This window comes from Phacochoerus africanus, chromosome 2, assembly GCF_016906955.1.
Source record: "Phacochoerus africanus isolate WHEZ1 chromosome 2, ROS_Pafr_v1, whole genome shotgun sequence".
Classification (NCBI taxonomy): Eukaryota; Metazoa; Chordata; class Mammalia; order Artiodactyla; family Suidae; genus Phacochoerus; species Phacochoerus africanus.
In genome coordinates, this window is record NC_062545.1 from 193,945,127 (window position 1) to 193,957,142 (window position 12,016).

General features: G+C 45.3%; 1 protein-coding gene across 3 annotated transcripts in view; it reads left to right on the plus strand.

Annotated features, from left to right (window-relative positions):
- Positions 1-12,016, plus strand: part of NTRK3 (neurotrophic receptor tyrosine kinase 3) — a 380,311-nt gene that overhangs the window by 110,426 nt on the left and 257,869 nt on the right. For all 3 annotated transcript variants that reach the window (XM_047767504.1, XM_047767505.1, XM_047767506.1), the window contains exons 4-5: positions 1,332-1,400; positions 11,786-11,943. In XM_047767504.1, coding sequence (XP_047623460.1) covers positions 1,332-1,400; positions 11,786-11,943 — 227 coding nt within the window. The remainder of the gene's footprint in view (positions 1-1,331; positions 1,401-11,785; positions 11,944-12,016) is intronic.

A 12,016-nucleotide genomic window follows, 5' to 3' on the forward strand; every position in this document is an offset into this window, starting at 1 on the left:
TATTTAATAACCATAAATATACACGTGCTTGTGTGCATGTGGATAGACGTTTACCTAAGTGCAATTCTCACAGCTCTCCGTTGTCCTCAGCAGATGAGTACACGGTTCCTGGGGTGCCACTTCAGCTCTAACGACTCCAACTGCTGCCCTGAAGGGCTGTTATCACATCAAAAGTTGTTTGTTGAGCCTGGCAAAGTAATAACTGTGGGTGTGTTTCTTCTTTTATTCAGAAGACTAATGACTACTCCTTTTCCCCTGTACATCCTAATGAGAACAATTAAATAGCCATTAGGAGGAGAACAGAAGTGTGAACAAAAAGGCTGATATCTTGATCACTGATGGGCAGGTTTGCTCAGTGGAGAGACTGGCTTGAAGGAATTGTAGGTGATCTGCAGAGTTTTGTTCTACTTGTGTCAGTAATAAGAATGTTGGTAACTGGGCACAATAGTTTCATTTATGCAAGGTGAACAAGTCCTCGATATCTACAGGACAGAGTAGCGCATAGTTAACAAGACTGTATTGTACTTAGAAATTTGGGAAGAGGGTGCATCTTATATCAGATGTTATTATCACCAAAAAAAAAAAAATCAAGAGGAAAGAAACTTTTAGAGATGCCAGTTAAGTGTATGACACTGTTTATGGTGATAGATTCACAGATGTGTATTTATCTTCAAACTCATCAAGACATATATATTAAATATGTACAGCTTTTTTGGTATGTTAATTATACCTCAATAATAAAAAAGAGAGGATAAATAAGGAGTTTGGGATTAGCAGATACAAATTACTATATAAAACAGATAAACAGCCAAGTTCTACTGTACAGCACAGGGAACTATATTCAACACCTGTTATAAACCATAATGGAAAAGAATGTGAAAAAGGATATATATATTTCATATATATGAAACTGAATCACTTTGCTGTATACCAGAAACTAACAAAACATTGTAACTCAACTATACTTCAATTTAAAAAAGGGAATACTTGCTGCTTATGCACCCTGAGAGTTCTCTGTCCTCCTATTGGGAGGGTGGCTTTAAAAAGGCTTTCTGAAATTTTATGGTGGTGAGAAGATATGGGAGAATGCACAAGAAAATTTTATTTATTGATTTGATTAGATTTGTAAAAACCTTGCCCTTTAAAAAGTCTCATCATCCTTTCCAAACTTGATCTGTGGCCTTGACAACTGGCAGATACGTTGTTAGCTGAATGGAGCAAAGGAGGAGAACAACGAAGCCAGGATCTTATGAGATGACCACACTCACTCCAGAGAGCATGCATTATGCTAGATCATCCTTTAATTACCTTTTTATTTGTTAATCTTGCAGAAACCTGTCGAGTAACCGGCTCACCACACTCTCATGGCAGCTCTTCCAGACGCTGAGTCTTCGGGAATTGTAAGTTTGGTTTTGGAGACTGTCCAAGTCAGTGGAGTGGTGGTCAGAAGTTGGGTGGAGCCACCTGAGGCTAGGAATATACCTGTATACCTGAAGGGGCTTCTTGGGTTGGATGACATGGGTGTACCATGTTCAGTGAGAGCGAGCTACCAAATTCCTTAATTTCTGTTTTTTTAAATTTTTATGAATATTTTAACTTTATTTATTTATTTGGACACCCATGGCATTTGGAGTTCCCGGGCCAGGGATCACCTGTGACCTATACCACAGCTGTGGCAACACCGAATCCTTTAAACCCACTGTGTGTGTGGGCATGTGTCCCAGTGCTCCAGAGATGTCACTGATCCCATTGCACCACAGTGAGAACTCTGCCCTTGATTTCCGATGCTCTTTCTGGCACAATAATTTCAGAAGACAGCAATCTCATCTCTTAGCAAGACCTAGTTTTGTGATCTATTAGTAATTAGTTATAACCATATATATATTTATAATGATAAAGAATGATTTTCAATTTATAATAAATAACACTTGTAATATATAAATGGATTATTAGGTGTGCTTGCATTTACATGACCTTTGATTTACCACAAGCATCATGAGAGATAGGTATTATTATACCTCCCATATAAAATGTGTCTCTACACTTTGAGGTGAGGGTCCTGAGCTCCAGAAGGGCATGTGAGACACAGCCAAGATGGCATTTCTGGGGATTGGTAGAGCTAGGACTTGACCCCATGCATCTGATTTCAGATTGCATGTCTTTTCTACTCATGATCTGTGTCCACCTATTTGGCTTGGGGGTAGGCATCCCAGAGGGGCTAAGGCCATTTATTTAGCCTTACTACATTCCAAAGCTGATCAATGCACTCCTACCCCAGACAGCCATTTTGCACAAATGCATGTTGTATGGATGAGTGAAAGCTCATGACCACTGTGGAAAAAATAATTCATGTTGATGTGTTAATCATTGGGGTCATCTCTATTCATGAAGGATGGCATATTATGTTAAGGGAATGAATCAAAGAATAAATTAAGAAGAAATTGAGGCATGGATGGAGTTAGGGAGTCAGGATTCCAGAGATACAGCTTATGTGTGCTTCCTGTTACTTGGTGACTCAGATCCAAATCCACTGAATGCGGATTGCTTGCCTATCTTTACCAAGGGTCAGTGATTGGCCTTGGATCCCTGCCTATGCTGTTGGCCTTTTCAACTTGTTCTCCCTCCACCTAGGTAAGATCTGAGTTCAAGGATGAGTCATACCTTTTCTGACCAGTTGGGCAGAGAGGGGAATATTTACATCCCGATGCAGTCTTGTGTATACCCTACTCATCCTCATGGACCCAAGTGCCTGTGGGTCCATGCTTAAATATGATGCTTAAATGGGCCATTCCAGGGATGGGAAGTACAGAGATGGTCTCTTTGACAGCATAGCAGAGTAGAGAACAAGATAGCTGTGGGGTGCTCTCCTTCCTTAGGCTTTAGCCCTGCCCCCACCCCCCAACCAGGCTTCTCTTCTGCTATGAGCACAATAGGTATAGTGACCAGAATTCTTTAGGCATATAGGGCTGCCATCCAGATGTGCACCAATAAAAACTCCTACATGAGCTTGGAGAAAGGTAAATAGACAATTATTTGTTTATAAAACACTGAAAAATTAGACAAGGTCACAGACATTTCCATGTAGACTGTTACCCTTAATGCATGTCTTCATTCCCATCTTTATAGTTGGGAAAGACATTAGAGGTAAATTAACATGACTATTTCAATTATCACTAACACCGATTTCTGTGCCAGGCCCCATGCCAAGCAATCTATTGATTTATGTAGGTTATTTAACTTAATCCTTAAAACAATTCTCTCAGGTCAGAACAACTACTGTCACTGCACATTCAGGGACATGGGGGTACTTAGCAAACTTAAGTATCTTGGTTAAGGTCACCCATTAACTAAGCGGTGGCATAGGGACTCAAGATCTTGATCACTGTGCTCAGTCATCTCTCAACTTTTTCAGTCTGCTTTTAATCCAAGGATCTGTTCTACAATAATTTTCCCAAAAAATGCCTGATGGCAATTTTTTCTTACATTGTCCTAGAACTGACCAGCGGCCCTGCTGCAAGGGAGCTGACTAGGGGCGCTCTTTCTCAGGAGTCTGGCATTTGGTTCTCTAGGGACACCTGCCCCTTCCTTTGCAGGAGGCCAGGGATAGTGTCTCTCTGGGGACCATCTGGGTCTGCACTTGGCTGAGTTATTGAGAAAACGTTCAGTGTTCCTTCTAAAAAAATCACTGGATGAGAAATCAATGGTGTGCTGCCCTGGCGACCTGTTTCATGGAGTTTTAGAAACAGTTGTTTCATGGATATATATTTAAGGAAAATGTCAGATTTCTCCCAGAGGATCATGGGAGTCTGCGTTCGTCTTTGCCAGGATCAATACACCCGTGAGCCAGATGTGACTTACGGGGGAATGAAGACGTTCTCTCCCTGTGAGGCAGTGTGTGAGAGCCACCAGGACCAAGGAGGATTTTATTTCTGTCATATTGTTAAATAAGGAAAAAATTACATTGGAAAATAAAGAAGCCCCCCTCTGAGGAGCAGTTGCCCCAGTAGGGGTCCATTTTTTTGAGGAAGGATTGAATGTTGAGAGTGGAAAATTTATCTTTTGGCCGGAGGGGCCATGCCTTGGCTCTTAGCTGTGACTGTGATTAAAATCCAAACAATCCCGGTTCCTGGCAAATGGAACAGGGGGGAGTATTTTCTTGTCTGACTTCCTGATTAGTCCACATGGCACCATCTGCCATGAGCCCTCGAACCCGCCAGGGATCTGCCCAAAGGAGCCTGTGGCTTGGGGTGTCGGGATGGGGCGGGCATTTCCAGGAAGAAAGAAGTTTGGCATTAGAGGCCAGAGGACAATGGCCCTGCACGCTGTGGCAGCGGACGGTCACAAGGGCAGAAGTGTGAGGCTTCAAGTGACTTTCTGTGGGAACAGAAGGAGCAGACTAGGGCAGTCAGCAATTTCTTAGCATGTTTTGTTCCATTGTTGAGGAGCTCTTGCTGCTCCAACCAGCCCCTGCTCTGATCCTTGCTATAAAAACAATGCTGTTGGGATTCCTCATCAGAAGGGCTGAGTGTCTAGGACTTTTCCAGTGGCAGAGAAGGAGAAGGAAGAGGCATGTACTGAATACCTAATGTATATGATATTCCATCTCTTCTCTCTTCCGCCCTTCCTACAAGGATAGTGTCCTTAAACTCAGACAAAGGGGGGACTGGAGGCTCGGCCAAGTGAAATAACTGGTTCGACATCCCATGGCAAGTAAATGGGAACCAGTATTGTGCTGACCAGCATTATAGCCACCCAGGCCTGCTGCTTTCAAAGACCAACAACACAGCTCAGCAACACAGCCCGCAGGCTTTGCATCTCCTTCCAGAAGCCACTCTCAAGATGGCAGCTCCTCTGAGTGGCATCAAAGGGGAAAAAAAAGATTAGAATCTCAGAGCCTTTGCCACTGGCTGGGACTTCACTGGTTCCTTGTTTACTTTTGTGAGAGAAGAGTATGGTCTTGGCTGAGCATCTGGCCCATTACCTCTCATCCAACTGGGCTGTGTTCCTCTCCCTAGAACTGGAGGGATCTTTTGAGATGCCCTTCGGAGTAGCCAGCACTCTTTCAGTGGCACGGATTTGAAGACATGTGAGTGGGCATTGCACAGTGCTCCCTAAAGTTTCTGGTTATGGCAGGATGGTTTTTCCTTATAGAGAGGACTGGAACTTCAGTGCAAGGATCAAAAAGATTGTCTGAGGGATAAAGAATGAATTAGAAAGAAAAGAAGCTTAGATTTTGAATCCCATGGTATAACTTAGGCAAAGGCAAGAGACACCAGAGGATATGAACTCACAGCACAGAAACCTTCCAGAAATACCCTGAGGACCATTAGTGTATCTTGAACAGGCTTCTCTTAATACCCTGTGCACGCAGAGCAGACATGATTAAAATAGATTGGAATATTTCATTTTCTTAAAGCGAAATGATAATTGCCCCTGGTATAATTTGCAGATTGAATCGACTTGGTAAAATATTAACTAGGTATCAGGGACAGGCTTGGGCTGATCATGGCACTTTCCTTTCCCCATCCTGGCCCTGACCACTGACTCTCAAGGAAATCACTGGACAATCATGATAATAATACTGTTATTAGAATAATCATTTCCGGTCTCTTAATAGCCCCTTTTACTTCACACACCGTATTAATATATATTATCTCTAATCTTCGTGATCACTTTGTGAAGAGGGAAGCTTGAGCACAATCTCCCCCATTTCACAGAAGTGAAAACAGAGCTGTGGAGAATTAAGTTATCTACTGTGTTCATTTCCTAGGGCTCCTTTAAGATATCACCCTGAATTTGGTGGCTTCAAGCAGCAGAAAATGACTCACTGGTCTGGAGGCTGGGAGTCCAAGGTATCAGCAGGCCTGCACGCCCTTCAGAGGTTCTAGGGAGAATCCCTCTTTGCCTCTTCCAGCCTCTGGTGGCTCCTGGGCTCCTTGGCCTGGGGCTGCACCTTCCATTTCTGCCTCCATCTTCACGTGGCTGCCTTCCCTGTCTCTGTCCTTGATCTCCCCCTTCTCTCTCTTAGAAGTATACCAGTCACTGGATTTAGGGTCACCGTAAACCCAGAATGACCTCATCCCGACTTGATTATATCTATTTCCAAATAAGGTCACATTCACAGCTACTAGGCTTAGGACTCTGACACATTTATTTATTTCCTGGGGGTTGGGGAGGACGCTCTTCATCTCCTGTATTCACCCAAGGTGCTATAGCTGGCCCAACTCAGATATTTTGAGTGCATTTTCTCCCCGCCCCACCTTTGTTTTTGCTGTGCCCTCAGCATGTGGAATTTGCCGGGCCAGGGATAGAACCCTCTCTGCAGTTGTGACCTGTGCCACAGCAGTGGTAACTTGGGATCCTTAACCTGCCACGCCACACAGGAGGTTCCTGTTTGGATGCTTTTTCTAGTATTGGACTGTGGGTGTCTCCAGATGCCCTTGGGGCGTGCTTTCTTCTGTGAAACAGACTTGGGTCACTTCCCTATTTGCCACCCCCTGGCCCTGAGGTTGCAGCACCAAAGCTGTGGAGGGAGGAGAAAACCAGCATGACTACTGGCACGGATCAGCATTCTCTAAACCCCCAGGCTTGGCCTCGGCTGTATGCAGAGACTCAGAGGGGCTGAGTTAATCCACTGGGAGCCCCAAGGGCCCTGCGATTAGGCCCTGGGCCATCCTGGGGCCAGGGCTGGGTGTTGGTAAGCTTTGCCCCAAAGCAACTGCTGCTGTATTATTCATGGGGCGCCTGCATTATTGATGGAGCAGGGGAGGGCTTGCCTTAGGCTCCTTGACTCTGCCCCTCAAGCCCTGGCAGAAGGCTCCTCTGCTGAGACCTGATGTGATGAGGAATGGGCAGCATCATCTAGACCTGGGGCTCGTCCTTCTCTGCTTCTGGTCCACCTCACTGTTTGATCCTCTTGCCAGGGTATAAAGGCCATGGTGGATTTGTTCAGTGAGATGCCCAGGCACCAGTGTCCCGAGACTCCAAACACTTTCTTGCCATGTGTGTGTCTTGCTGTCTAGGAGCAAAGGCCAGAGGGCTGGGGAACAACTCAAGGTTCTCCTGCAGTTTCCAGGAGACTCTAGATTGGAGGAAAGGACCAGGTCTTCTTTTGGATCAGGTCCTGGAGGAAAAAGATGGAAGGAAACAAACAAGCCATCAGCGTGCACACGCCTGGCAGGGTCTTAGAAGGGTCCTAAGTGTCTCATCAGATTCTCCCTCCAGGTGTCCCCGGGGACACTGAGCTCTGTCCACCTTTTTGTGGGACCCCTGAGATGCTGGGATACGCAGCCGGGCAGGCTCAGACAAGAGGCAGAACTGAATAAAGCACGTGGTGTAAAGCAGCCCTGCCAGGCCTCTCACTTGTATAGTATTTTCCAGCCAGGTGGATAATTTGTATTTTTACAACTACTTAATAATGAATGACCACATCTTGTCAAGTAAGCATCTGGGAAAATCCAGGCTGACCTGGTTCAGTTTGCATATATTCCAGCATCCAGACCCTCAGGACCTTCCAACTGGGCGGCCAGGCCTTTCCTCGTAGCCCCGCTGCAGGAATCGAGACTGTGGCTCTGCCTCCCTTTCCCCCACATGCGCTGGGCGGTGAATTTGACCTTCTGTGTTTCCTGAGGAAGCCATCGATATCCATTTCCCCACGCCTCCTCCTTGTCCTGAGGGTCAAAGGGAGTGAGGCATGTAAGGCATTCAGCATAGTATTGGATCCAAAGTTAATGCGGTGCAAATATTCTTATCTATCTATATTTTTATTACTTCTCTCTCATTTTCTGCTGTCTACCTTTCCCCTCTCCGTCTTATTCCTCAACTGCAGAGGCATCTTGCCTTAACCCCAGGGCAAATCACTGCAAGGGTCTTGGATCTCATACCTCACTGTCCTGCTCCAGGACCTCACCCCACCCCCACCCCTGGCCCTGCCCTGACCCCGTTCCTAATATATTTACCTTCTTCCCTTCCACTGCTTTCTTCTCTTTGTTTTTAACCAGAGACACTTCTCTCTTCCATTGACTTCCTCTCCCCTGGAATTTAAAAACTTGGGGTCATCTTTTACTTTTTCTTCCTTTTTTTTTTTTTTAAAAAAAGAAGTATAGTTGATTTACAATGTTATGTTAGTTTCGGGTGTATAGCAAATATATATATATATATATATATATACACAATTCATTTTCAGATTCTTTTCCCTTATAGGTTATTACAAAATATTGAGTGTAGTTACCTGTGCTATACAGTAGGACCTTATTGTTTCTCTATTTTATATACAGTAGCGTGTATCTGTTAATTCTAAACTCCTAATTTATCCATCCCTCCCCCTTTCCCCTTTGGTACCCATAAGTTTCTTTTCTTTTTTTGCCTTTTCTAGGGCCGTTCCTGCAGCATATGGAGGTTCCCAGGCTAGGGGTCCAATCAGAGCTGTAGCCACCAGCCTACGCCAGAGCCACAGCTACGCGGGATCCAAGCTGCGTCTGTGACCTACACCACAGCTCACAGCAATGCCAGATCCTTAATCCACTGAGCAAGGCCAGGGATCAAACCCGCAACCTCATGGTTCCTAGTCGGATTCGTTAACCACTGTGCCACGATGGGAACTCCCCATAAGTTTATTTTCTATGTCTGTGGATTTATTTCTGTTTTATAAATAAGTTCATTTGTTTCATTTTTTTAAGATTCCACATATAAGTGATATCATATGGTATTTGTCTTTTTCTGTCTGACTTACTTCACTTAGTATGATAATCTCTAGATCCATTCATGTTGCTGCAAATTCTTTTTAAGGCTGAGTAATAGTCCATTGTATATATGTACCACATCTTCTTTATCCATTCCTCTGTCAATGGACATTTAGGTTGTTTCCATGCCTTGGCTATTGTACATAGTGCTGCTATGGAGTGTGTGTATCTTTGCAAATTAGAGTTTTTCTCCAGCAATGGGATTGCTTGATCATATGGTAGTTCTATTTTTAGCTTTTTAAGGAACCTCCATACTGTTCTCCATAGTGGCTGCACCCATTTACATTCCCACCAAGAGTGTAGGAGGGTTTCCTTTTCTTCTACTTCCAATGAGGCACCAAACACCTCCTATCTTCCTTTATAATGTTGCATCATCTCCAATTTTTACCTCTCTTTTCCAGGCTCTTTTTAACTCAGCTGCAGTTTTCACATGGTAGTCCTGGGTCCCCTGAGGATCTCCAAGATCCTTGGAGGGAGACCACAGGGTTAAATCTATTTTCATAATAACGCTAACACAATATTTGCCTTTTTCACCCCCATGTGCAGTGGAGTTTCCCAGAGGCCATGTGACATATGTTAAAGATCATTCCTATGATGATTGATGGCGTTTGTGCCAATGCATTCTTATGTTTTAAAATTTTTTAGTTTTAATTTCTAATATGATAAATTGTGGTAGTTATATTTCACCTAAACAGTACTTGGAGGCCCTTGGTCATTTTTTAAGAGTGAAAAGGGTTTCTGAGACCACAGTGAGAGCACTGGCCTGGATCCTACCAGGCCAGGTGGTGCCTGTGTGTGAGTGGGTGGACAGAGCCCTGGGCCAGGGGCCAGGTCTAGTCAAGGACTGCAGGCGTGATCCCATCCCTCACTCATCCCTTGGCTGGGTGCTTTGAGACATGTTCAGACCTCACACTGCTCATAGTGTCCCTGTCATTATAAGACTTCCTCACCAGCCTGCCAGTCTCCTGCTCTCCTCCTCCCTGGCTTATCTTGCTCAGCATTGCAGGATTACTCTTCTTACAGCTTTGTTCGCATTATCCTCCAACGACAAGGGCCTCGGTGGTCCCCAGTGTCTCCTGGATGCATTTCAAGCTTCCTGATGTGATAGTAAAAGCCCTGCACCATCTGGCTTCCACTCACCCTTCCAGCTTTATTTCTCAACTTTGTGCTCCTGACACAAACTCTCTGCTGAAGCTCCACCTTTCTTTCCTGTTCCCCAGCCCAGCCCAAGACATCCCCTCTAACTGTCCCCTAGTGTCTCCTTCCTTAGGGCCCGAAGTCTGGGGCCCTGCTTACTTGCTTCCCATGTAGCAATGTCTTGAATGATAGATGGCAGGGAAAGCACATGGATTTTGGAGTCCAACAGGCTGAGGTTTGAAGCCCTGCTTTGTCACACACCAGCAGAGGGTCCCTGAGCATGTGACTTGACCCCACCAAATATAAGAGGGGGTCCCTCATCCTTATGATGACAAGACTGGCTGTCTCCTTGCTTGATAAAGGTTAGTGCCATGTCCTTTGCTGCTTTTGGAATACAAAGAATAGTCACAGGCACTTTTAGAGCAAGAGGATAACATGCAGGGCTATTTGCACATTTGACCAGCGTTGTCCTATTGGCTGAAAAACACGGATTCCTCCCTGAGGGGCCTTACTTTTTTTCTGAAATCTAGTCAGTGCTGATGCATGCTTTACTACTTTGGAATTTTCCAGTTGTCAAAATATTCTGGGTCTTAGTGCAGTTTCCCAAGTGCCCCTCCCTCTGGGCACCAACAGAGTCATCCCCTTCCTGGTCCAGAAAGAGATCTGTGCATTCCAACTTATCAGGTGCCCTTGACATTAGGACTTTCACATCAGGAAATGCCCTCCAGTTATCCGCCTGATGACATAACTTCCTTCTAGAGGGGAGGGGACTTGTTCTAAGTCACCAGGAAACCAAGTGAAAGAGGAGGGCCCTGAACTTGAATCTTTCTCCATCAGACATTCTTCTTCACCAGGACAAGGGCTCCTGGAAAATAGGGACAGATTATTCATTTTTATATCAGCAACACTCAACCCACAGCCAGACATGGGATAGGGGAAGAGTTGTTTATTGAGGATTGTGTTGAATTTATGAAGGAAGAAATTTGGTTCCAAGACGGGCTTTGAGAAGATATTGGAAACAGCTACCCACCTTCTCCCCAGGGAGAATAACTCCTGCCTGCCTTCCTTCTCTCCTTCCTTTTTCCTTTTATTCATTAAGCAGGTATTTATGTGCTAGGCTCAGTTATAGGTACTGGGGTTACAGCATTGAACCTAATAGGCAATGTCTCTGACTTTGATGAAACTAAATTTGTATTTTGGGAGATAAACAAGCAAGCAAATAAATATTTGATGTGATGCTTGGCAGTGACAAATACTTGAAAGGAGAAAATAGGGCAACACACTGGGGAGAGTAGGGCAGGGGTTGGTGGTAGTGTCTTATGGTGTGTGGTGGGGATCGGAGAAAGGACATATGATTCTTTAATGAAGCGATGGAGCCAATCTAGCGGCTCAAATCTAGCGGCTATGTCCTGGGTCAAAACTCTGTGGGAAGAATGGACAACAAGTGCAAAAGTGCTGAGGCAAGAGCTTGCAGGTCCTCCCAGTGAACTTGTTGCACATCGAGGTCAGTTGGCTGAGGAAGAGGAGGGGAGGGTGAGGTAGGCGATGAGGTCAGAGAGGCAGTGGAGGGCGGTGCAGATCCCTCAGGCCTTTGACACTGACTTTCAGTGAGTTGGGAGGCTGCTGGAGCCTTCTGAGAAGAGGAACGTCTCAAGCTGATGTGTTTCAAAGGCCTCTTTGCCAAGCGAGTTCAGCAGAGTTTATTTAAAAAAAAATGACTTTATTAGTTTAAAAACTAAATAAATTCATGGACTTATGTAAGTACTTTCTTCTTCTTTGGAGACCTTGCTAAACCACTTCTCTCCTTTAGTCCCAAGGAGCAGGTGGGGGCCCTTGGCTTCACAGCCTGAGGGGGAGCCTGGTCACCTTCGGCTCAGGAGTTCCCTTCCCTTGCTTCTTGCCCACAGGAGATTGGAGCAGAACTTCTTCAACTGCAGCTGTGACATCCGCTGGATGCAGCTGTGGCAGGAGCAGGGGGAGGCCAAGCTGAACAGCCAGAGCCTCTATTGCATCAGTGCCGATGGCTCCCAGCTCCCCCTCTTCCGCATGAACATTAGCCAGTGTGGTGAGTGAGCCGCCCTCACAGAGGGGCGCACAGAGAATCCCTGACACCTGCAGACGTTGCTGCCATCAGCCCT